Source organism: Passer domesticus, chromosome 8 (genome assembly GCF_036417665.1).
Source record: "Passer domesticus isolate bPasDom1 chromosome 8, bPasDom1.hap1, whole genome shotgun sequence".
In the NCBI taxonomy this organism is placed as follows: domain Eukaryota; kingdom Metazoa; phylum Chordata; class Aves; order Passeriformes; family Passeridae; genus Passer; species Passer domesticus.
In genome coordinates this window covers 5,910,192-5,936,991 of record NC_087481.1, presented here as the reverse complement: position 1 = coordinate 5,936,991, position 26,800 = coordinate 5,910,192, and the positions used below count along the sequence as shown (strand labels likewise).

Genomic DNA, 26,800 nt, shown 5'->3' with positions numbered 1-26,800 from the left:
CATTGGAAACAGCACCTCAAGAAGGAACAGTTATTGTTGGAATGCTCCCACATGGAGCAACAGAAGAAGGTTTTAATTTTGAGCTCCGATGCATTTGTGCAAGTGAAATATTAATATGATAAATAACTATGTACATATTTATAGTATAATAAGACCTTAATATATATATTTTTATATATATATTTTATATGTATGTCTATACCTATCTAGCTATATCTATATTTCTATATCAATATCTATATCTACGTATAAAATAGTAATAATGTGAAATAGTGCTGACAATACTAATTTGGTAGCTTTGGCTGCCCAGGGATGTAACATTAATCACTCTACAGAAAAGAATTGGCCAGGACCCTAATGTCAGAGGTAAACTTTGTGAGATTGTATACAATGAACAAAGGAGGAGGGGATAAAATTGTCTGTTGTTACAGGGTTTGCTGATACTGTGATGCAGAGTGCTTTGTCTGTTACTGTGAAAAATACCGTGATTAAGACTGCAGGGTTTTTCATGTACCAGACTATCCTCAAGCTGCAGGATTTGTTGAACGGGTGAAGGGGTTGTTAAAAGAGCAGTTGAACAAATGAGGAGATGGGAACCTGTCCCCATGGAGAACCCATCTCCCAGATGTGCTCCATACCCTTAACAATGGCCCACTGAAGAAATAGAAACCCCTGGCTGTGCACAGCTGCACCCAATTTGCAACTACAACCATGGGCAGTGAGGCTTGGACTGCCTGGGAGATTGTCTGGGTGTGATGGCCCCTGGCAGGGCCAGCCCAAAGGCTGCAGGGCTGGACCTTCATGCCTTGGAATTAATTAGGATACATCAGAAGCAAATGAGAGCTATCAATACTGAGACAGGAATTCAGATTCCTCCAGGACACTTTGGTTTGGTAACTGCTCGCTTGGAGCTTGGCCTTGAAAAGTGTTCATGTCATGGCAGGAGGAAAGGAGGAATTGACGTAGAATATAAAGGAGAAATTACAGTAATTCTGTTAAACAATTGTCAATAAGATTGGATTAGTCAACCCCATGACAGGGTAGCACAATTATTAATGTTGCAATTTTAAGCACAATTGTGAAAAATGGAGATCCACCTCCAGTCATTACCATTTGTGGAGATAAAGGGTTTGGATCCAGCAGTCCTAACAATGGAGCCAGAGTGTGGGCCCAGAAGCCAAAAGGCCCTCCTGAGGCAGCTGAAGGAACAGCTCCTAGGAAAGACAACACTGAATCCTGAAACCTGGAAAGGAACAATGGGAATATGTCCCTGCAGCCAAATGTTCTGTGTGAGAACAAATAGATATTACAGGAGATTGTTTTACACATCCTGCCAGACCAAATCTCCCTGTTTGCCCCAATGGCCCCTTTGGAAAATGCTCTGATCCACAGGGCTCCATGTGGAGGCTGCTGTGACACTGAGGGACTTGCACACAAATTCCGTCCAGGAGCCTGGGTGCCCTCAGGGACTGGGACCCGGCCCCCTTCCAGCCAAAGGGGAAAGGGCCCCACCAAACCTTGTTACCCACAGACACCGTGCTAAAGCTGAACAGCAAAGGACCTTGGAGGCATTCTTCTGGAATTAAAAAGGCTCCAGCTCCATGGACAACAGAATTATTGTTCCTAACTCGAATGACATTGAGAAAAAAGAATGAAGAACTGTGTCACTAAAGTACTGTTGATGTCTGTAAGTTGTACCTTGATAGTCAGCCAGAATCTTTGTTTGCCACAAACACCTCTCGTGTTTCACCACGGGATTAGTCATCAAAATTTAATGATTAGTTCTGAAAATTTCAAGATCAGGGTAGCCAAAGTACTCCATGTCAGTAATTGCTGGGTATGTTCTCAGCTGAAGTTGGGAGGAATGGGGTTCCCTTGGAGGGCCCACTGTGTGGGGTGGCCAGAACTCTGTCCATGGGCTCTGACTCGTAACTGTCAGTGAAGGGACAGTTCAAGAAAACACAGGAATACAATGATCCGTTTTACAGGATTCACTAAGATTTCCCTTCAGGAGAAACCCAAGCCTGTTCTAGTTACAGAGGCCACAGTGTGAGAGGATTTCTGTGCTTTACCATCCCTCCCAATGTCAGTAGATCTTGGGCTGCTGGAGCTGGTCAGTGTCAGTGTTACCCCACTCCTGGCTGCAGGGCCACCATTTAGGGTCCTTCAGCAACAATCACAAGGAAGAGTTGGGGCCCAGAGAACATTTTTCCCCCATGGAGTGCCTTGGGTTTCAAAAAGCAAAAGATTCTGGTTCATCCTGTGCTCCATGTGTGCTGCCCCGTCCTGTGGAGTTGACTGGATGGATTATTAGAAGTAGCAGATAATGCTGTTAAATGTCCAGTAGCACATCCTATGGGCTCCAACAAACACAAATGGGGACTCCACAGAACCGCATGGCCTTGGATTATCTGCTTGCTGGCCAAGGAGGAGCCTGGGCTGTCATGGGACAGGAATGTTGCACTGCTGTCAGTGATGGGTTTGAAGGCCAACAGTCAGCAATCACCTTGACAGACAGAGCAGGAGAAGAGTGGCAGAAAGAAGAAAATTCTTCTTGGTGGGATTGACTTCAGGGCTGCCAAATTGGAGGCTGCAGTGAAATGCATTTGTGGCAGTGTCTGTCATCATTGCAGTGTGTGCACTTGGTGTGCACTCTAACATTCCACGTTAGAGATGTTGTGACACTTAGTGCTGGGAGGTGGAGTATTGAGACTTGTCTTAAAAGAGACAGTCTCAAGAAAAGAGAGCATTTGATAAATAACAGAATAACAGCAACTCTTTAGGCATGTTTGAAAAGAAACGTGAATAGCTCTGAGTAATGAAATTTAACAGCACTTAATTGAAGCACAAGGGGAGATGCCTTTATGCCTAATATGTAAATCTAAACTGTGCTATTGAAAGAATGGTTATGAAGGTTTTACTTCATTGTAGCTTTCTGGACCCATCCAAGTAGCAAGGCCTGAACAGGCTGGGATCAAGGCCTGAACAGGCCCTGAGACAAAGTTCATCTCTAGATGAACCTTCCAACCAAATGTTATATTTGTATCCACTCCCTAACAAAGCATTATTAACAACATGATCAGTGGATATGTTCCTTGATAAAACATGGATTTCTCTTTCTGTATTCAGAAACCAGACAAGGCCCCATCTGGCCTTGTTTGGGGCTGAAGGATCAAAGTCAACTCCCTTGATTCCTCCTTGAGCCCTGGCCAGGCTTTGGGAGAAACCAAACAGGAGAAGGAAACCAGATGTTCTCACACTAGCAGTGATGTCAGTTTGTTTATTTGACAGTGTAAAAGCTGTGTCCTTTCACAGTGGGCTTGGAGGCTCCTTGCCTGCAAAGGTGGAGGCACCTGCAGGAATTCCCAGTGTCTGGGAGTGGCTCTGCAGTCCTTGTCTGCCCCAGCTGATGTGTGGATCTGGGTGATGGTAAAGTCTGAGGGTAACTGGTGATGGATCTTTCTTTAATCACTGCAGGCAATCTTTGTTAGTAATGACTGGATGGATTGCTGAGCTTCTTTTGTAATTCTTTGCTAATGAATATGTGCTTTGCTAAGCTTATCCTTTTGTAATTCTTTGCAGCTGTGCATTATATAAATTACAGGATTCCTTAAGTTGGTGTCTGTGTCTTTGGTACTGACCCTACCCACTGGTGAAACAGGGCCCCTTGTTGCCTAAGAGTTACCTGGGAAGGCAAAAACCCTCACTCCAACATTCCCCCCATGTTCCTTGTTCCCCCCACTTCATACACTGAGAATGATGTCCTGTGGTCTGGGGTATCCCCAGGGTCAGTTGGGGTCACCTGTCCTGGCTGTGTCCCCTGCCAAGCTCCCCACAGCCCCAGCCCCTGCCCAGTGTGGCTGGAGGAGGGGCAGGACAGGCCTTGGCTCTGTTGCAGCTCAGCAAGAACAAAACCATCTCTGCGTGCTCAGCCCTGTGCTCAGCACGCGGCCCAGCAGTGTCTCAGTGCCAGTGTCTGTGCCCTCAGTCCCTGCCAGAGCTTTCCATGGCAGCTGCCAGGACAGGTGACCCAGGTGTCACCCCCAGTGAGGGCTGCCATGGAAACAGTGCCAGCACTGCCCCTTTCTGTCTGGCTGAGCTGGCCTTTGGCCCTGGCAGTGCCCTTTGCTGCTGGTTCCTGGTGCCTGAGCGGCCAGCGCGGCACAGGGCAGGTGGCCATGGCACAAGCCCCCAGCCAGGGATCCCCTCTGGCCCTGGGCAATGACACCAGCCCTGAGCAAGGGGCTGGCGCGCTGGGGTCGGTGCAGTGTCCATCCAACAGTGTCTTGTAATGGCCCAGTGCAGACTGGGATGATGATCCACCCTCACAGCTGGCCCAGGGCAGGTCTGCAGTGCCCTTCCCCACAGCCTGTCTGCACAGAAGCACTTGATGGGTGCTCTGCATTTCCCTTCCCTCACTCTTGGGTCTCTCCCACACCTCCCAACTCAGAGCTTTCAGCTGCAAGGAGTTCAAAGCTGGTCTGTCCTTCAGGAGTTGGTCTAACTCTGCCCTGAACAAACTCTGGATTTGTGTTTATTGCAGAACTTCCTGTGTGTCTAAAATATTCCTTGCAGGGTTCTTCCTTAGGGAAGGGGAACCTCCTTGGTGGCAGCTTGGGCTTGGCACACACTTGAGGAGGATTCTGTTTTCAACAGGGAAACTCAGGAGTTTTAGATTGGTTCAAAATATAATAGAAGATGACCCCTCTTTGGCTGTGTACAGCCAGTTCTCTTAGCAAAGCAGGTCCCAGGTGAGTGAGGAGAGACAAAATGGGCATGGGGAATGTGGAGCAAGGTTGTCCACGCTGCATCAGACCTCATGGCACAGCTTCTCTGAGCAGGCCAGAGCTCCTTAGGAGAGTCCCTGCTGGATCAATATCAGTCACTGAATGCTGCAATCACCTCTTGTGTAATAAGAACAGCAATAAAAGACACCCTTTAACATAGGAATACATACTTGCTAGAAGCTCTTTGAAATATTTCTCCATAACTGAAAAAGGAAACCCTCCTAATGAACTGCAGTAGAGTGGAGGTAAATCAAGGCAGAGCCATGGTTTGTCAGGACTTGCTTGATGCTAACAAGCCCCATGGTGCATTTAGAGCTGAGCCCTGGAACCTCAGGACCTGAGAGGAGATTGTACAAACCTGTCCAGGAGTCAAAGTCAGAAGAAACACCCAAAGTGTGTCAAGGCATGAATGGGTCCCACTGAGTTCCATCCCAACACAGGCTCCTCATGGACTCCTTGGAGGAGAGACTTGGGAGCCAGGATGGCACAAAAACTTCTCAAAGACTCGGTGTGAAAAGGAAAATCCAAAGTACTTTAAAAACCTTGAGTACCGCAAAGAATTAATGAGCCCCACTGAGTGTCAGTACAAAGATCTCAAGGGACTTGTTAAAGCAGATAATTGGGGCCATGATTGCACAAACCTCTCACAGAGTCTGTATCAAAGGGGAAACATCCAGTACCTTAAAATAACTGAAGTACCTTGAAGTATTAATGAGCCCAACTGAGTGTTGTTACTGACAAAGCCTCTCCAGGGACTAATTACAGCAGATAATTGGAGGCCATGATTGCACAAACTTCTCAGAAAGTCAAGATAAACCAAAACCCAAAGTCCTTTGAAAAACCTGCAGTCCCTGGGAGCATTCAGGAGCCCCCAGGGCCATTGCTGAGCAAGGCTCCCCAGGGACTCCTTCCAGCAGATCCTGGAGGCCACTGGGATGTGGGCTAGGGGGGATGCTGAGGGCAGGACAAGGGGCTGACAGTGCCCAGCCTGGCTGGGGCTGTGCCAGGAGGCCCCAGGGCCTCAGGACAAGGTGTCTCCTCCCAGCCCTTGGTGGCACAGACCCTGCTGCTGTGCCCCAGGCCACCAAGACTTGGCTTCTCTTTGTCCCCACCTGGCATCACTGCCTCCAGTTCTCTGCCATGGCTGGGATCTGTGGACACTTTCTGAGTCGTGTACCTCAGTGGGACCCATTAAAAGTCCAAGAAAGTTTGGAGTTGGATTCTGCCTTGGAGTTCTGGAGAGGTTTCTTCAGCTGCCTCTCAGGGACTGATGTTCAGGGCCTGAGCACAAAGCCCCAGAGGGTCATTAAAGTCCTTGTGCTGTGTCTGTGCTGCTGAGCTGGGCTGGGCTCCTGGCACAGAGGCAGTTCCTGGTAAGCAAGAAGAGCTTCAAAAGCACATTTCTCTTGATGAGCAGCTCTTCTGCCAGCCCAGCAGGGCTGGGGCACTGCCTGCAGCCAGCCCGGGCACAGCCCAGAGGCACAGAGAGCTTCAATCAGTCAGGGCTGGGAAGGTGCTGAGAAGTGCCTGGAGCAGAATCACTGCCAGCCCTTGGCACAGGAACCTCTGGCTGCAGGAGAATGCAGCTGCAGCTCCTGGAGCCATCTCCTAAAGCTGGAACATCCCAATGCCTGCAGACCCTGTGAGTACATTCTCTATTATCTCTTGTGCAGAGCAGCCAGGGGTGCCCAGGGCTGTCCTGCAGAGCAGGCTCCTGCAGCCCAGGGCGCTGTGCTGGGGCAGGGACTCTGCTGCCTGCCAGGGACAGCTCTCAGCCGGCCCGGGGAGCTGCTCCCAGCACTGGGGAGAAGCTGTGGGGGGAAGGAGCCACCCTGAGCAGGGCAGGTGCTGCTGCTGAGAGGGGCTGGGTGGGGCAGGGCTGCTCCCAGCTCCACACCAGCCTGGGCACAGCTCCGGAGGACACTTCCCAAAGAAGGTGAGCCTGGCATTGCTGGAAAGATCAGGAGTTTTCCTGAGAGTGTTTTCAATTTCCTTCCTTGAGAAGGATGGGAAAATTGGGGTGTTGTGAAAAAGGTTTTTGCTTTTTATACATTTTTCATATATTTGTAGCCTTGTAAACTACTATTATATAGTTTTAAAAATATAATCCTTACTTAACTCTATTAAACTCTTAATTAACTCTATTAAACAACTATTATATGCTTATATAACTATAATCCTTAATTAACTCTGGTAGGTCTCCTAACCTTTTTCTCAGAGTTTAGAGCAGTAGCCTGACTTTCTAAACATATTCCTGAAATACTCTGTAGTCTTATTACAAGGAAGAGGACCTACAAGACGAACGTTTTGGATTTTGACCAGAATGTGAGCAGTCATATCAAAAAGTGAAGGCAAAGAAACCCTTGGACCTACTCCAATGGCATGAGCCAGGGGTGTGTAACTGGGCTAACTGAATGTCCTATTGGATGTTCCTGTTAAATACCGTAATTAATCAACCTTAATAATTGTTGAAATCAGGGGCCAGGTGTGCCCCACTCCCAGTGAGACACCTGGAAGCTTCCAATAAATGTCTGTTTTTTACTTTACTGTTCTAACACAGTTGCAAGGGGTTTTTCCTCTTTTGATTACAGAGAACAGGGGGACGAGAGAAGCAGAATAGGAATTGTAATCCCAGAGTCCCAGAACATTCTTAAGTGAAAGGGACACAAAAGATCATCAAAGGAATGTTTGATCATTTACAGAGACTCCGGAACTGTAACTTTGGCTGGTCAGAATCTCTGCTGGGAGCCTCTGAAAGGGCCCTCAGCCACTCCTCAGCCCTGGACAGCAGCAGCATCACCTCTGCAGGGCCCAGCAGGGCTCTCCTGAGCTGCCCTTGCCCACCTGCACACAGAGCCTGCCCCAGCCAGGGCCCTGCACACAGGCAGGTTTCTGTAGGGCCGGGGCCAGGGCACACAGGGTGGGATGGGCTCTGTGAGCGCTGGCAGGGACAAGGCTCCTCTCAGGAGGGAATGTCCAGGCCCAGGGAGATGCTGAGGGAAGGAGAGGGGGCTGAAGAGAGCAGTGCTGGGGCAGGAGGGCACTGTTGGTGTGTGGGAGGTGCGGACACAGCTGGGCACGGGAACACTGTCCTGAGTGCCCGGCTGTCTCTGCCCTGCCCTCTCAGGCACAGCACCACAACATCTTCTCTTGTTTCTGCACTGCCCTGATATTGTCACTGTTATCTGCTGCTCTCAGGGAGGCTCTGACATTTGCAGCAGCTGAGTCAGGCACTGCCCTTGGCATTCCTGCCAGGCAGGGGTGTCCATGGGAATGGGGTGTCCAAGCTCCCCTGGGACCTGTGGGGCTGTGGGCAAAGCAGTCCATGGGAAAGGGGAATGAGCTGAGCCCCCTCCCTGAGATCCCATCATGGGCACAGCCGGGGATCTCCTTGCTGTGCCCTTCCAGGCTCTGAGCTGCCCTCCTGGGTGCAGATCTGTGCCAGAGCCTCTGGCAGTTCCCTGAATGTCCCATGGGGAAGGGCAGAGCTGCCACAGCTGAGGAAATGCTGCTGGGTTTGCCAAGGGAGCCGTGAGTGTCCTTGGCACAAGGTGGTGCTGAGACCTTGCCCAGAGACCTTGAGAGAGGGTGAGACATTCAGGGATCCCTCTGATCTGGGCAGGGTCTGGTTTATCCCGGGGTGACCCAGGAGTGTGACTGTGCTCTCATTGCAGCCAAAGGTGCAAAGCCAGGGCAGTTGGGAACAAGCCCATCCATCTCCTCACCTTCCATCTACCACAGGGAATCCTTTGCCTCTCTCATGTCTCAGTGGCAAACTCTGAGTGCAGAAGGAATGCTGGGGATTTCTGACCTCAGAGAGCCAGCAATGAAGTTCTAAAACAATTCCAAAAACAACTCCTGACATTCTTTAGAAGTGTGAGTGCAGATGGTACCAATTCTTTCTCCATTAAGAGTGATTCCTCTGACAAATCCTGAATATCCAGCCTTGTCCCTCTGCCCCATTGCCACAAACCCAGGGCAGCAGGGCAGGGATGGCTCCTCAAGAGCCCCCATGCACAGGCCTGGCTGCTCCTGGCACACTCAGCCAGCAGAACTGGAGCTCAGGCAGGGACCTGGGTGAAGGTTTTCCCAGAGCAGGAACAAGGGTGAGCGAGTACCACTGGAACAGTCTGCAGGAAATGGCCCAGGTTTGGCTCAAAGCAGCCTCTCCTGACTTGTCACTGTCCTTTCTCCATGAACAGGTCCCCATGTGCAGCCACAGCAAATGTCCAACAGCAGCTCCATCAGCCACTTCCTCCTGCTGGCACTGGCAGACACGCGGCAGCTGCAGCTCCTGCACTTCTGCCTCTTGCTGGGCATCTCCCTGGCTGCCCTCCTGGGCAATGGCCTCATCATCAGCGCCGTAGCCTGCGGCCACCACCTGCACACGCCCATGTTCTTCTTCCTGCTCAACCTGGCCCTCAGCGACCTGGGCTCCATCTGCACCACTGTCCCCAAAGCCATGCACAATTCCCTCTGGGACACCACGACCATCTCCTACACAGGATGTGCAGTTGAACTACTTTTTTTTGTCTTTTTCATTTCAGCAGAGTTTTCCCTTCTGACCGTTATGTGCTACGACCGCTACATGTCCATCTGCAAACCCCTGCACTACGGGACCCTCCTGGGCAGCAGAGCTTGTGCCCACATGGCAGCAGCTGCCTGGGCCAGTGCCTTTATCAATGCTCTCATGCACACGGCCAATACCTTTTCCCTGCCCCTGTGCCATGGCAATGTCCTGGGCCAGTTCTTCTGTGAAATCCCTCAGATACTCAAGCTCTCCTGCTCCAAATCCTACCTCAGGGAACTTGGGCTTCTTGCTGTTAGTGCTTGTTTGGTATCTGGCTGTTTTGTGTTCATTGTTTTCTCCTATGTGCAGATCTTCAGGGCTGTGCTGAGGATTCCCTCTGAGCAAGGCCGGCACAAAGCCTTTTCCACCTGCCTCCCTCACCTGGCCGTGGTAACCCTGTTCCTCAGCACTGGCATATTTGCCCACCTGAAGCCTGCTTCCATCTCCTCCCCATCCCTGGATCTGGCAGTGTCAGTTCTGTATTCTGTGGTGCCTCCAGCCCTGAACCCCCTCATCTACAGCCTGAGGAACCAGGAGCTCAAGGCTGCAGTGAGGAGACTGATGAATGGATGGTTACAGAATCATTAAACTGCTGGCCAATTTCTGAAAATCATTTGTAATAAAAGTCATTTTTGATACTTCTTGTTGGATTCATTTTGGAAGTTCTTTTCCCTTTGTTTAGATTTTTAATCTTGTCCACAAAGAAATGTCATTGTTTGTGCCATTTCTCATGTTGTTTCTCTCCACTTCCCCTATGGCCACTGACTGTGTCAATGAGGGGCTGTGCTCTCGGTGGCTTTAAAGGAACTAAAGGATCTACCAGGAGAATTTTCTGCAGAGATGCCCTTTTGTTGCCTTCTCTGGAGCTGCAGCAGCAATGTCTGTGTGCAGAGCTGGGGCAGATCAGTGCTGGCACAGCAGCTGTGCCCAGCAGCAGCAGCAGCAGCACTTGGTGTTGCCAGTGCTGCTGCCGTGGCCCTGCCCCGCTGCCCTGGTGGCCCTGGTGTTGCTGCAGGGCCTGAGTGCTCTCGGGGCCGGGCACAGTCCTGGGGGTGGCAGTGCCGGGGCTGCAGCAGGGACAGGCCATGGGCACTGCTGGGGCAGCGCTGACGCCTCAGGCCAGGCCCTGGGGGCTGCAGGCTCCTTGCCCAGGCTCTCTCAAGAACACGGCCAGGCCAATGCTCAGCACAGAAAAGCCCTAGGGTGAGCAGCCCCAGGCTGGCCGTGGGCAGGCTGGGGGCAAACAGCATGGCTGGGCCTCTGCAAGGGCCCTGGGGGAGACGGGAAGGAGCAGCAGAGCAGGGGCTGATCCATCCCCAGTGTGCTGCACAGCCCAGGGCAGCGTCCCAGAGCGTCCTGATGGAGCTGCCAACAACATCTCCCCTCTGCAGCCCTGGCCTCTCCCCCAGCTCACAGAGGTGCCGCATCCTTGCAGGCACAGCCACGGCAGCACTGGCTCAGGATCCCCTGTTTGCGTTGCACAGAGCAGCTGGGAGCACCCCATGCTGCTGCTGTGGGGACATGAACCTGAGGGAGCACAAATGCCATCAGCCCCAGGGGCCAGCAAGGGCTGGGGGACGCCAGGGAAACCACTCAGCTTTGTCCTTGCCTCTGCAGTCAGCCAGAAAGTTTGTTCCCATCAGCTGGGAGTTTCCTGTGCCACTGCAGACGCTGTTGCTCAGAGCCAGGGCTGCCTGGCAGCCACCCCCAAACTGCCCTCAGCATTTCCTTGGCTTCACCTTTGCTTTCTTTACTCCTCCTGCTACAAATTTCTTCCTCTTGCCCAGCCCTGTTCCCTGCCCTGCAAACAGCCCATTCCTGTTTGCCCTTCCCTCTCTGGCCCCACTCCCCACTGCAGTTCCTGACTTGGCACCATGGGAACATCCCTTGGGCAGCAGGATCATCCTCCAAGTGCTGCAGGAATTGTCTGCAGGCTCCTGCAGTGCCTGGTGCTGCTCCCTTGCCAGAGGCAGCCCAGGCCAGGGGGGCACATCTGGGCTGCTGTGTCTGCCTGTGGGGCTCCCTGTTCTGGGCAATGAGGAGGAGCTGCAGAGGCTCTGCAGGACTGACAGGATGGGCTTTGGGGCTGGCAGGAGAAGCTGAGGCACCTGGGCTGCTGGAGCTTCTGAAGAGGAGGCCCAGGGCTCATCCTGCAACTGCTCCAAGGGTAGTTTCAGAGAATCCCAGAATCAGGAAGGTTGGAAAAGACCTTGGATATCATCAAGTCCAAACTGTGCCCTGACACTGCCTTGTCTCCCCTGAGCCTCCTCTTCTCCAGGATAAACAACCCCAGTTCCCTCAGCCCCTCCTCAGAGGACTTGTCCTCCAGATCCCACACCAGCCATGTTGCCCTTCTCTGGACACACTCCAGCCCCTCCATGTCCTTCCTAAATTGGGGGTCCAAAACTGGACACAGCACTTGAGGTGCTGCCCAACCAGTGCTGAGCACGGGGGAAGAATCACTGCCCTGTTCCTGCTGGCCACACCATTCCTGATCCAGGCCAGGAGCCATTGGCCTTCTTGGCCACCTGGGCACACTGCTGCCTCATGTCCAGCCTGCTGTCCATCAGTCCCTGCAGGTCCCTTTCTGTCTGGCTGCTGTCCAGCCACTCTGTCCCCAGCCTGTAGCACTGCAGGGGTTGTTGTGGTCAAAGTGCAGGACCTGGCACTTGGATTTGTTCAACCTCACCTTGCTGGATTTGGGCCCTGGATCCAGCCTGTCCAGGGCCCTCTGCAGAGCCCTCCTACCCTCCAGCAGATCCACACTCACACCCAGCTTGGTGTCATCTGCAAATTTGCTGATGTTGGACTCAATCCCCTCATGCAGACCCTCAATGCAAATATTGAAATCCACGCTGGCTGGCTCTGATGCCTCGGCCATCCTGTAGGTGCCCTGTGATGGCTCTCAAGGTGATTTGTTCCATAACCTTGCCGGGCACCTAGGTCAGGCTGACAGGCCTGGAGCTCCCCAGATCCTCCTTCCAGCCCTTCTTGGGGATGGGCTCACATTGGCACCTCCACTCCTCTGGGACCTCCCTGCTGAGCCAGGACTGATGGTAAATGATGGAGAGCAGCTTGGGAAGCTCATCCACCAGCTCCCTCATCCCCTGGGATGGATCCCATCTGATCCCATACTCCTGTGAGCATCTGAGTGGCTCAGCAAGTCACCAGCTGCTTCCTCCTGGATTCCAGGGGGCTGTTCTGCTCCCCGTGCCCATCTACCAGGTCAGGAGAGCACTTGTCCTGAGCACAACCTGGCCTAATATTGAAAATTGAGACAAACAAGATGTTAAGTATCTCATACTTTTTTTTATCTTTTGTTACTATATTCTCCTCTGTATCCAATAAGAAGTAGAGGTTCTCCTTATCCCAAATTTCGCTATTAGTTTATTTATAGAAACATTTTCTATTAGTATTCACAGAAATTACCAGGTTAAGCTCTTATTGGGCTTTCACCTCTTGACTTTTCTTTCTGCATGACCTAACAACATCCTTAAATATTTTCTATGATGCCTGACCTTCTGTCCAAAGCTGATGCACCCTCTTTTTTCGCCTGAGTTCCCACAAAATCTCCAGGGGCAGTCAGGCCAGTCATTTTCCTCACTAGCTCATCTTCTTCCACAATGGGACAGGCTGCTCCTTCCACCTTAAGATTACTTTCCTGAAGTGTGTCCATCCTTCCTGGACCCCTTTGTTTTTTAGGGCTGTTTCTCTTAAAAAAATCAGTACCTGATTTGGTACTCCCCAGATCAGCATCCTAAACAGACCAAAGTCTGCCCTACCTAATTCCAGTGCAGAAGTTTTGTTGCTGCCCCTCCTTCTTTCACAGAACATGGAAAACTTGATCATTTTATGCTCACTGTGCCCCAGGCAGCCTCAGACCCCCATATCTGCCACCAGCCCTCCTCTGTTTGTGAACAGCAGGAGTCAGAGCTTTCCTTGGGAGTGGGAGTGTTACCAAAATTTGGTAAAACAGAAAACCCCTTAACCCCAATGCAGCATTAAGAAGCAGCATTCTTTATTCAGCCAGATGCACAGGGGAGAGCTCCTCCCAAAGCTGTGCATGCTGAGTACAGGAAAGTTTCTGTTTATTTTCTGTATTTTGCACACATATTCATTGATTGTCCTGGACTAAACACACATATGATAATCATTTCCCCAAAATCATTAACATATTTCCCTTCCCCTTTACCCATGCGTTCTTCTGTCCTGGGGGTCTCCCTGGTGGTTCCAGGTGCTCATGGACCCCAAAGTTCCAGTGGGCCTGGCTGAGCTGGCAGGACACTGAGGCTGGTGAACTTCCAGTTCCCCTTCTCACACAATGGGCACTGTGTGCTTTCCACAGGCCTGGGGTTTGGGAGAACAAGCTCCAGGTGTGAGCTCACCTGGTGGAGACAATTGATCATCTGGGAACATGAGGTCAGAGAGTGGGCTATGACATCACACCGTGGGTTAGGTGAAGTCATTGAGCAGCTATGACATCCTCTGCGACATCAGCAGGCCAGCTGTGACATCACAGAGCAGAGGTCTGACATCACAGAGCAGACTACGACATCACAGAGTTGGCTGTGACATCAGAGACCAGCTGTGTGACATTAGAGAATGGGCTGTGACATCACAGAGCAGGCTGTGACATCCCAGGAGGGCTGTGTGAGGTCACTGGGTTGCTCACTCTGCCCCAGCTCCCGCTCACAGTTTCTCCCAACAAGTCCAATGCTGTTCATGCCCAGCGGGGTCCCTGTCCCCCGGTATCCCCCCAGCCCACCTGGAGCCACAGCCTCCAGCAAAGGATGTTCCACAGGATCCAGCCCAGAGCCTGACATGGGGACAAGGGGCCAGGGCTGTGTGACCAGGACATCAAGGACGTGGATGATCCAGGTCACTGTGACCGGGTTTGGGTTCTCCAGGGCAGGAAAGATGTCTGGCAGCTGGAGCAGGGTTAGGGAAGGGCCTCCAAGGTGGGGGCTGGAGCCCTTGGGCTGTGAGCAGAGGCTGAGGGAGCTGGGCTTGTCTAGCCTGGAGCAGGGAAGGCTGAGGGGCTCCTCATCCCAGCCTGGCAGTGCCAGCCAGGAGGGGATGGAGAACACAGAGCCAGGCTCTTCACCGGGGGCCTGGTGGGAGACAGAAGCCAATGGGTGGAAGGGGAAAGAGGGGAGATCAGCCAGGACAGGAAGAGATTAAATGAGTCAGGCTGGTTTCAGCATTTCCTCAACACCAAAAGCAGCCTGAGCCCCTTCTCCATCCACCACTGACAGCTTTGCAAATCAGGAATTCTTCGAGCTGCTTTGCCCCCACTCCAGGATGAGCATCCTGATACAAGAGATTTAATGGACCTGGCCCCAGTCCTGAGCCCTGGGGACACCCCTGGATGTGACTCCATTCCTCAGCTGCTCTGAGTTCCAGAGGTTGGATGAGGGAAATGGCAGTGTGATAAATGAATATGAGTAGTGCTAACAATACTTAAATTTTAGAAGAAGTAATAGAGGAAAAGGATATGTTATTAGTGTCACAAAACAAATGTTTTCAGATGTTAATGAGAAAATAGGATCCTGGATGTAGTTCGACATAAGGAACATTCCAAAATGGAATAGGCCTCAGGATAACTAGAGAATCAGCCTTGAAATGGCTGAAAATGGGATGATTCCAGGTATCTACGAAATAATAAGGCTTTTTTTTGGAATATAATGCTGGCTTCTATAACACAAGACTTGGGGCACATGTGCAATGAGTGGGGTTGCTCAAAGGACAGTGATGATGAGGAGAAGCCTTCATCGGATGTGAGCACCAAAGAGCCAGAAGACCCCTGAGCAACAAGCAGAGCATGTGCTGTGCAGTATAGTGACATAAATTTCAAGAATAGAAAATAGGAGGAGATTTGCAGGGAAAAAAGTGATGAATATGTATTAGCATACAGGATATAAATTGTGTTTGGATTCCTATTCTTTTTGTACATGAGGCAGGGTGAGAAAAACCCCGCCCATGCCCTGATCAATTGGTTTTGCTTATCCTTTATGGGAACCACTGCCAAATTTTTTTGTACCTGCTTGATTGTATTGGATGGTATTATTTTATATATGATTGCTGCTCAATTAAAATTGCTGCTAAATTGAACTTTGTTGTTTATTGAATTAGACATATAGAACGTCATTCATAACAGTGGGGAAGTGATAGGGACAAAGTCTGATTGATTGTCAGCCATAAAAGGTCTTGATTTTCATATCTATTCCGACAGCGTTAGAAGGTGCTCGGGGTCAATATCAATTGGACATTGCTGATATCAATCTATAAACAGGAAAAAAAAAAATTAAACAGGACAAAGCAATTCTCTCTTCATTGCTTTCAATACAGTATATTCACTTTGAATACACTTCTGAAATCTGTCAAATTAACCAGAGAACAATAAAAAACTTAAATTATTATCAGGGGTTTTTATTGTGTGGGTGTTTTAAACAAATGTTTCTGAGCTTTTCTCACTGAATTCCTGAAAAGTTCAAGAAAGAAGAGGCCTTTGGAGTAGGAAAATTCATCATCGACCTCCAAGTGGCTGAGGATCCATCCCCATCAGAGCAGCAAGGAACAGAAATGGGCACAGCTTTGTGGCTGCCCCAGCTTTGGGATGGGCCCTGGGCCTGCAGAAGGAGCAGTCTCTTGAGGGCCCCAAGGCCGGGGCTCTTGTGCTGGCCTGGGCACATGGGATGGCAGCAGGGGCTGCAGAGCTCTCAGCACCTGAGCCAGAGGGGAGCAGGGAGCCTCCTTTGGCCTTGGCCCAGCACCTTCCCCCATGGCTGGGCTGAGTCCTGTGTGAGCTGCAGCTGCTGCTGTGCCCTTGGCAGGGGCTGAGGCCGTGGGGCCAGTGGCCAGTGCAGCCTGGGCTGAGCAGAGCTGTGGGGCCAGAGCCAGCTGGGCTGGGCTGGGCTGGGGAGAGGCCCTTGGTGCTGCCCAGAGCTCAGGGCAGCTGGCAGAGCTTGCAGGGAGCTGGGCTGGGCTCAGAGAGCCTGCCCCAGAAGCCATCCGTGTCCATCTCAGCCTAGCTGAACGTGCAGGGGCAGGACTCAGCCTAGGCCTTGTGGGGCAGGGCCAGCACCTGTGCAAGGCATTGAAAAGAGGCAAGTGCCCCAGAGAGGAGGCTGCTCTGTGCCCTTGGGGGCATGCACAGAGCAGGGAGGGGGCCCAGGACATTTGTCAGTGCCAGCCTCTGTGCCGAGCCCTTGGCAGCCCTGGCTGCTGAGCCCAGCTTTGGCCTGGGCTGAGTTTGGCTGTGGCCCAGCTCCATCCTCCTGCGGGGCTCAGGGCCTGTTCCCGGCCATGGCCAGCCCTGGCCGGCCTCTCTGCTGGCCCAGAAGCCGGCAGAGCCCGGGGCAGGGCTGTCTGTGCAGGCCCACAGGTGCCAGGGGCTGTGCAGGAGCTGGCAGAGGCTGCCCAGCAGGGAGGCCATGGGGCACAGAGCCCCAAGGCTGCCGTGGGCAGCACGGCACAGGGGCCGTTCCCAGCCACAATGCTCCTGGCCTGGGCTGGGCCTGCACAGGGGCTGGGCCACCATGGCTGGGCCAGCACAGGGCCACCAAGGGGCCACGCAGCCGCTGCCGGGGCTGACAGCAAGGCCAGGCACACACAAGCAATTGCTGAGCATGGCCTGCGCTGGCCAGTCCTGACTGTGCCACAGGCAGAGCTCAGCTGCCCTTGGGGGCTGCAGGAACAGTCAGGAGCCCAAAGAGCCTCCATGGCTGTGCTGCAGACCAAGGCTGCAGCAGGGAAATGCAGGGCTGCTGCGGCATGGGGAGGGCATTGAATTCCAGCATACACCTCAGCTCTCTGATGATCCCGGCACCATGCTGGGCCCTGTTTCAGACTGCAGCAGAGCAGATGTTGATGGGACAGGAGCCCTGCAGGGCTGTCAGGGACCTGCAGCTTGCAAGATACTCTGCTGTTCCTCAGGTGCTCTTGGAGAGATCCAATCCCAGCTGGGCACCTCAGGGCACAAGCGGCACTGCCTGTTCATGGGCACACAGCTGTTGTCTGCCTGGAAAGGGGCACAGGTTTTAATATTTGTACATTTCATAATATACAAGGAAATCTTTATTATCTGGGTCATTTGAGTACTTTTAAGAAATGGCAGAGTTTTCCCTCCAGGAAAAGAAATTTCCTAATTCTACTGAATTCTTCTGCTTATGGCAAGAGGAGAAATATGGATCTTCCCCTCTATCTTTGCCACAAACATCATTCACTCTAATATTTCATGACTCCCTCCTTTACGTGTTTCCAGCTCTCCTTTTGAAATGGCCATGTCTAAGGACATCTCTTCATTTAGAGCAGCTGGATCCTTGTCCTTCGCATTGCTCCCAAAAGTCTTCCTCCAGATGCTCTCTGCTGATTCGAATGTATCGTCCTTGATTGGCTTCATGATTTGAGCATCAGGGAATTGCCCAATCTTTCAGAAGTTTAAATACCTCCTTAGTCAGCATCTTAGTTGTAGTTTTATCTTTTCTATCACCTCTTTTTATGTCTTTGTCTAAAATCCTTCCTGTATGGCAATCCCTTGTGGATGGTGGACATGTCAGATGTTGCTGGGATGTCACAAGAAACTGAATGAAGGCTTTTGATGTTTATTAAATTTTATCATGTTCACATTTTTTGTTTTCCATGAAGAGAAACCTTCCTGTGCCTCTAGTCTCACCAGTTCCTGGTCCCTTCAAGGACACAAACCTGATGAGTTGTGGTTCCTACTCCAGGGGCTGCACTTGGATCTCCCTCCATAGCCAGAGCAGAGCTCCCTTGTCCCAGAAAGTGCCTGGCAATGCAGGGATGAAGGAAACAGGACAGGCTGTGGGGATCAGGGGCAGGGCAGGGCCAGGGAGAAGAATGACTTTTGCATTTGATGGAGCTGTGCCTTCCCTTGGCTTTGTTGGCTGACAAGAAATGAACATCCCTCTGTGTCTTGGGCAGCTCCTTCTCCAAGGAAAGCAGATGGGACTTGGAGCCAAGGAGCTGAAAACTGCATGTGCAGCCTGGGCTGGAGGGAGCTGAGATTTGCACAAGGCTGCTCTGAGTGCCAGGGTTTGGATGGTGGAAATGGTGGGGTGGAGGTAGGGACAGAGTCTGATTGATTGTCAGCCATGAAAGGTCTTGATTTTCATATCTATTAAAAATGCATGTGGGAGCACTTGGATTCAGTGCCAATTGGAGATTGCATATATCAGTTTATTAAGAGGAAAAAATCTAAACAGGACCTAAAAAAATCTTTTCTCACTGTCTTTTTAAATAGAATATATTCAGTTTGAATAGGCTTCTGAAATCAGTCTAATTAGCCACAAACAATTTGAAATCTGAAATAAAATTATTCCCAGAGGCTTGGCTTGTTAAAGTGCTCTGAATGTTAATGAGCTCTGGGACACTGAATTCCTGCACTGAAGAGCTGAAGGCTGAACAAGCCTCTGGAGCAGTGAAATCCAGCAGCAGCCTCCAAGTTGCTGAGGATGTCAGCAGCCCCCACTGAGTTCATCCCTGCCCAGAGACCGTGGGGGAATGGGCAGACAAGGAGAGCGTCCCTGGGGCTGGGCCAGCAGAACTCAGAGGCAGCAGTGGCTCCAGCTGGGCAATGGAGTGTAGAATGTGGCTGGGAAAGCCCTGCCTGGGCTGTGCCAAGCAGGACAGAAAAACCCTGACCCCCATCCCCTATAAAATTCTCTCATGGAGACATTTAAAAGGAATTGCAATTGTTTGTGTCCTCTGAATTGGATGTACTAGAGAAATACCATCAAGAGATTCTTAGGAGCTCAAAGCAGCCTTTACTGGCAACTCTAGAAGATCAGAGAAACTTCGACAAAAGATTTAATATGACATTCAATCAACAAAAAACATTTCTGAAAGCATTAACTTGGCCATTCCACTTGACAAACTCTAAGCCTGATCAATTTTAAGTTAATCAAAATTTGCCAGAGGAGGGAAATAGAAGTAGACATAGAAAGAGAGAAAAATAAGATTTAAGAAGCACACACACAGCTACCAACTCCTGGATTCCGGCAGTGTTCAGACAGAAATTCCAAGAGGATGTAGGGTCAAGATGTGTCCTTGCCTCATGGTCAGCCTTCAATACCCCTTGGTCTTCCTGGGTCCTTCTCCCAGGGGGGACTTGGGCTCATTTGGTCACTCAGGAGCTGGGCTGGGGGCTCCAGAGGTGGCTGTGGAGCATTGCCTGTGCTGTGCCAGAGACTGGCAGCCACTGCTGGGCTGGGATAGAGGCTCTGGGAGGATTGGGGTTGCAGGGCAGGGCAGTACTGGGGTTCCAGGGCAGGGAAAGTTTGGATCTGCCCCTTCCTCCCCCACACATAAAATGTTTCGTGCCAACAATCTCCTCCAGTCTGTCACAATAGGGAATGTTGTCGGTGGAACCCAAATTTGGCCATGGGCACCTGGCTGAGGACAATTCTTTTCACTAGGATGGAAAGCACGGAGCCCCAGTGTTTCAGAAGCAGATTAGAAGAGACCTTCAACATGCCAAGGTCAGCTGGAGAAGTCGGGTCATCTCTGGGATGCCAAACCAGCCAGACCTGTTCCATGTTCTCTTGGATTTATGGTGCCCCATAGTGTCACAATGGCACCTTGGTTCCATGGGGCCCAGCAGTATCCTAATGGTGCTTTGATTCCATGGGGTCCAGCAGTGTCACAATGGACCCTTTTTTCAATGGGGACTCACAATGTCACAATGGCCCCCAGGTTTCAAAAAGCCTTGCAGGGTCACAATGGTCCCAGCGATTCCATGTAGCCTTGCAGTGCCCCCATGGTTTCCGTGCTTCCATAGGCCTTACAATGTCAAGTCACTCCTCTCTTCCATCAGCCCTGCAATGTCACAATGGACATTTGGACCCTGGGGGTTTGCAGTGTCACAATGGTCTCCTTTAGCTCCACAATATCAAAACCGACCATTGATTCCAGGAAGCCCCACAATGTCACAATGGCCCTTTGGTTCCATGAGCCCTGCATTGTCACAAAGGCCTCTTGGTTTCACAAGGCTCCACAGTATCACAATGGTCCTCTTGGTTCTGTGAGGACCCCCAGGGTCACAATGGTCTCGCTGGTTCCATGAGGCCTCACAATGTCACAATGATTTGCTTATTCCATGGGGCCTCATAGTGTCACAATGATCTCCATGATCCCATGACTCCTCTTAGTGTCACAATGGCCCCGTGGTTACATGACAACCAAAAGTATCATAATGGTCTCCACATTTCCATGAGTCCCCATGGTGTCAAAATGGACCCTTGGTTTGATGGGGCCTCACAGTATCACAATGACCCCTACATTCCATGGAGCCACACAGCGTCAGTACGGTCCCCTTGGTGCCATGAGGACCAGCAATGTCATAGTGCTCTCTATGATTGAGTGAAACCCCAAAATGTCACGGTGGATCCTTGGTTTCACAAGGACCCACAGTATCACAATGGTCCCTTGGTCTCACAGGGCCCCACAGTGTCACCATGGTCCCTTGGTTCCATGGGCCCTGTGCTGCTGCATTCCCCCCTCCCCTTCTCAGGCCGCCCTGCCAGCTCAGAAATGCTCCTTGGGCCTCGGCCTTGGCCAACAGCCCCTGGGCTCAGCTCCTCTGCAGCTCAGCACAAACACTGTCTGCACCAGGCACTGCTGCTGCCCAACCAGCTCCTGGTTGCTGTAGGAGCAGCCCTGGGAACTGGTTTTGTTCCCTCAGTGGCATAACATCCCTGTTCTAACAGTGCCAAAGAAAGCTGTTGATGCCAAGTGTGGCCAGGATGAACCATTGCTGTGACTGCAGCCTCTCTCTTGGGGCCCTACAAACAGCACTGCAAAAGGAGCCCCTTGGAGCTCTCCTGGGCCAGCGACTCCCTCTGAGTGGGGCCTCTCCCAGCCAGGAACTCTCCCGTTTGCTGCACTCGGGGATCCTGAACAACGAGGGAGCCTGGGCCGATCCCCCCACTCCTCCAGGATCAACCCTTCACCCACTGGGGAGATGCCAAAGCATCCACAGGGAGCATTTCCTGGCCTCAGGGGAATTTCTCACAGGTGCCTTGCACTGACTCTTTGTGTCTGTGTGCACACAGGAGTGCCTGTGCTGGGGAAATGTGGCAGAAATGCTGCTCTCGGAGGGGCTGGACTGCCTTGGATAGCTGAGTCATGTCAGGCCTATAGGTGAGGTCAAGTCACAACGTCTAAGCTAAATTAATTGCTTCTAAGAGTTGCTCTTTTGCTAATTTGTTAGGTTTAATTTAAGTTATTAGCTAAGATGACTATTGTTACATGTTATTCCGCTGTTAAATTATTTAGTCATAGGCTATAAATGAGGTTAAAGACTGTTAAGTGTTGTTCTTTTGCTAAATTCTGAAGTTTACGGTAGAAGTTAAGGTTAAGGTATAAGTGAAGTCCTTAAGTTTGATCTCTGTTCAGCTTTTAGATCATATTCCTTTTATCCTTGTCCTCACTGTCCTTGTGTCTCACACACACATACACAGGGACAGTTCTTGGTTCATTTCTGCTTTATTTGCCTGGATTTGGTTTGGTTTTGTTGTTGCTTTGTTCCCCCGGCGTGCCTGAAGTGTCCAGTCAGGAGCAGAGTGACTCTTGCCAAGGAACTTTGTGGTGCTGTCCCTTAATATTAAATTGGGTTTTTGCTCATCCCTTGCTGGGGATTTTTTCAACACTCTCAAGCCCTTATTCGTAGCAGGGTGAAGGAATCCTGGCCCAGGCTCTGGCATTCGGGGACATAGGTACACTGTCAGGTGGTCTCTGTCCCCCTATCCTACCCCCCAGGGCCCTGGACCCCATCCCCGTGTCAGGCTCTGGGGTCGATCTCGTGGAACATTCTCTGGGGGAGGCTGCGGCACCGGGGGCAGGGGGACCCAGGGGGACAGGGGACCCTGCTGTGCACGAGCAGGGTTGGACTGCTCTGGGGGAACTGTGAGGGGGGCTGGGGCAGAGTGACCTCCCCAGTGACCTCACAGTGCCTCCTGTGATGTCACACAGCCCTCTGTGATGTCACACAGCACCTTTGTGATGCCACAGCCCTCATTATGATGTCACAGTTAATCTTGTGATATTACACATCCTACCCTGGGATGTCACACAGCCATTCTATGATGTCACAACCCCTCTGTGATGTCACACAGATACCCTGTGATGGCAGAATCCATTCTATGATGTCCAGACTATGATGTCACAGAGCCTATTCTATGATGTCACAGGCAACTCAGTGATGACAGACACAACTGCTCTGTGATGTCACAGCCTGCTCTGTGACGTCACAAAGCCCCTTCATGATATCACAGGGCCAGTGCTGGAATATCAGTCTGTGATATCATAAAGCTGCACTGTGATGTCACAGAAGATTCGGTGATGTCACAATGTCACCATGTGATGTCACAGTCTGTTCTATGACATCACAGCTGGCTCTATGATGTTACTCAGCCACCCAGGGATGTCACAACCCACTCTCTGATGTCACAGAGCCACCTTCCATGATGGCAGAGGCTACTCCATGGCCTCACAGCCTACTCTATGACATTACAGACAGCTCTGTGATGACACAACACCCTCAGTGATGTCATAAAACCTCTCTGTGATACCATACTGCCACTCTGTAATGTCACAGCACACACTGTGACCTCACAGCCTGCTCTATGATGTCATACAGCCATACCATGAAGTCACAGCCTGCTCTGTGATGTCACAGAATCCCCTCTATAATGCTGTAGCTGCCCAATGACCTCACACAACAAACTCTGTGATGTCATAGCCCAACCTGTGACCTCACCCAGCCCACTCTGTGATGTCACACAGCCTCTTTCTGACATCACAGCTGCTCTGTGCCTCTAGGACACAGCCACAGAGGTGCCGCTGTGACACGACGCTCTCTGGGACATCCCCCAGCCCCTGCCAGTGCTGAGCCCCTGTCAGCTCTGGCTGTGCCCTGCTGGTGTCCCTGAGCTGCCCTGGCAGTGCCCCAGCCCTGCTGGGCTGTGCACAGGAGCTGCTCCTGGCCAGAGCTGTCTCTCTGCAGCGCTGCCCTTGCCAGGAGCTGCCTCTGGGCCAGGAGCCCGGCCCAGCTCAGCAGCACAGACACAGCAGCAGGACTTTAATGACTCTCTGGGGCTTTGGTGCTGTTTGCATCAGACTCAGTCCCTCGCAGTCTGCTCAAAAAGCTTCTCAGGGACTCAAAATCAAAGTCCAAACTTTCTTTAACTTTAAATGGGTCCCACTGAGGGACACAACTCATGTGAAAGTGTCCCCAGGTTTCAGGTAGAGCAGAACACTGGAGGCAGTGATGACAGGTGGGGACAAGCAAAGGAAAGGTGCTGAGCAAACCTGGATGTGTTTCAGGAATGCAAAGGGCCAAGGCCTGAGCCCCAGCCCCTGGCCAGGCAGATCCTGTCCCTCCCTCCTTGCTCAGGGCTCTTCCCGGGTGGGCACTGGCATGTGGGGATGTGCAATGCCAAGGGCAGGACCATGGGGCGGCCCCTGCCAGGCTGCTGAGCAGGGACAAGGAGGCAATGAGGCCCCAGGCCTGCAAGGGTCACTTGTCTCCTCCTCCTGGCTCAGGCCCAGGGCCAGCAGCCATGGCCAAAGGGCTGCCCAAGTTGGCTCTGTCAGGGCCTTGCAGCTGCTGCCCATCCCTGTGCCCTGTGCAGCCCAGGCTGTCCTACGGTGTCCCTGCCCTGTGCCTCTGTCCCTGCAGCCTGTTGTCACCCCCCGGCTGCCCCACCTGGCTGGCCTCTTCCTTTGCTGACAGCTCTGCCTCCTGCCTGCCTCTGCCTGCCCATATAAAGCCTTGGGCTGCTCCAGGCTTCTCCTGGAGGACGTGTTGCACCACAGCCCTGCCCCGGGAGAGAAATTCCTTTCTCATGGCGTTCAGGCTGGGCCTCCCCAGCTGCCCTTGGTGCCATTGTTGCCTTCTCATGCTTATATCCTATATGAAGAAAAGCTCCGGCCTCTCTGACACCACCCTCCAATCCCTCCCAGGCTACTACTGTTCTGTCCTCAGTCTCCACACTTTTGAGCCCAGAGCCACCACCTTCTACCTGCTGGTTATGTGATGAGGCCTCCAAACCGCATCTTGAGAGATTTCTGGGTCCTCTCCAAAGTCTGTGCAAATGGAAAAATAGTGGTCAAAGTTACGTTCTCCCAAATCTTGCAGTGACAGAACAAGGCTCAATATCTCTGAACTAAATGAGAGTGGATTTACTTTTGTTAAAAGGAGGAAATATTTTTCAATTATGAGAATGGCACAAAATTGCAACTGTTTTTTCCAGAGAAGCGGATGCCCATCTCAGGAATTATCCAAGATCAGCAGCTTTGTGCAACCTGACCCAGTGAAACACCCTCATCCCCAAGGACAGAATTCCTCTTGTGTGGGTTCTCTGATGTGCTGGGTGCCCTCACAACGCTTCTGGCCAGAATGTCTGCTGAGGGCAGCCAGGCTGCTGCAGGGGCAGTGACCTCACAGCCATCACCATGGCAGCCCTGTGCCCTGGGCCTGGCTCTCCCCTTTCCTCTGCCCCTGCCTTGTCTCTGCTGGCATGAAGAGTTTTGTCATTCATATCTTTTGCCCAAGGTGCAGTGGCCAATGGCTTCCCAGGCAGGCTCCTGGAACAGAAGTGGCTTTTCAGAGCCCAGGCAGAAATGAGCCCTGAGGCAGCAGCTCGCAGTGCTGGCCACCAGGCCGGGCTGCCAAGGGAGGCTTCTGGCCATGCCCTGCAAGCAGCTGCTGCTGCCAAGGTGCCTTTGGTGCCTCAGGCTCTCCCTGGCACAGCTCCCAGCACCGCACTCTGCCCTTGTGCCCGAGCCCTTCCCTGTGCTGGGGCTGGCCTGGGGCTTTTCCTGCAGTGGGACCTGCCCTGCTCCTGGCACAGGAAAGGCAGTTCCTGCTGGAGCAGGAGGCTCTGCCTGCAATGGGCTCCAACAACTCCAGCCAGGCCCTGTTTGCAAAGCCCCCAGTGGGAAATGAAGGAGGAGGGTCATGTTGCTTTTGGGGTGAATAATGCTGAAAGCAGACTTCTCCATCCCAAAATCCTGAGAGGGAGAGGAAGCTGTGGCAGGGATGGAATAATTCACAGAGAAAGGAACAACCAAAGGACAGCACTGAGAGCTTTGCAGAGCTGCTGAGCTGCCCCAGCCTGGGCACATCTGACTGACAGGGCAGCACTTCAGACTAGAGAAGCCCCGTCCCAGATTTTAACAGCAGCGTCTCCTGACATTTCCCTACTTGGGGGTGTGGTGATTCCTCCCTACCATGGGGACACCCCTCAAGGTCACTGTTCCAGGCTGAGCCAAAGGAATTTGCCCACAATCATTAGTCTTGGGGAGTGACATTAATCTCTCTTAAATAACTGGTTTTGCTTTAACACAGTTGCTTTGAAATCACTTCCAAGTACTCTATACAATATAATATGTTATAGCTCTTATATATTGGTGTAAATATTTCTGATTAAGATAATTTTGTCTCATCACTGCTATAATAGATATTTATATAAATATCTCTGGTTTGCCATCCTTAATCCTGTGAAACAAATTCTATAAAGGTGGTTTGACCCTGGCACAATGCCAGTGCTCCCATGAAAGGTATATTTGCAAAATGGTTACTGTGAGATGGGACTCGGAAACAGAACAAAGCAGGCTCCAACTTGGGAATGGAGCGGAAAAAAAACCAAAAACCAACACTTTATTAATCTACAACATAGAGACAAAAGGGGAAAAAAGGAAAAAAAGAAATTACACACGACAATCCACAATGGAACACTTCCAAAACACTCTTCCTCCTTCCACCTTTCTAACACTCAATCCTCTCTAACACTCACTTCTCAGTCCAATATCATCTCTCACACAACCTCCCCCAGTTCATCAGGAGAGAAGAGTCTCCCTCTTGCACCATGGGCCTCCCCAGGAAACACAGCTGGAACCTCCTGTGCTTCCGTGTCACACGTGGCAGCCGCCCGGAGAGAATCTGCCGTGGTGATCATCTTCCTTCCATGTCCAGTGCTCTCACCACCAGCCATGGATCCAAACTGCTTCTTAGGTCTTTTTAAGAATGCTTTGCTCAGTTTCAAGAAGTGGCAGCCTCTCACTATTTGGGACACCTGTCCCCCCCTTATTTCACCCCTTGGGGCCAAAGGGCCTTATGAAACAGAGATCTTTCTCCTCTGAAGGCAGAGGGCTCCACCACACCCTCCTCATCAGTCTCTGTTCCCTCTATTTCTTCTTACAACAGCTTTGTCACTTTTGGTTTTTGGCCAACTGCGTCCCCCAAGGTACAGTCTCTGCATTACAGGATAAAAATTGGTTCTGTCCCGTGGCCATGTCAGAGAAAGTCCAGCCAAAGGCCACTGCAATCATCTCTTTCATCCAGGGCACTTCTCATCTGCTGATATTTCTTCACCTACTCAAACCTTCTTCTTCTTGCCCATCCTCCGTCCCCTTTCAATTC

The 26,800-nt window shown here is 51.5% G+C and overlaps 1 protein-coding gene across 1 annotated transcript in view; it reads left to right on the top strand.

The window, feature by feature from the left end:
- Positions 1-26,800, top strand: part of LOC135306203 (zinc finger protein 850-like) — a 375,138-nt gene that overhangs the window by 320,060 nt on the left and 28,278 nt on the right. Inside the window, 1 exon segment of the mRNA XM_064429797.1 lies at positions 5,566-5,574. Coding sequence (XP_064285867.1) covers positions 5,566-5,574 — 9 coding nt within the window.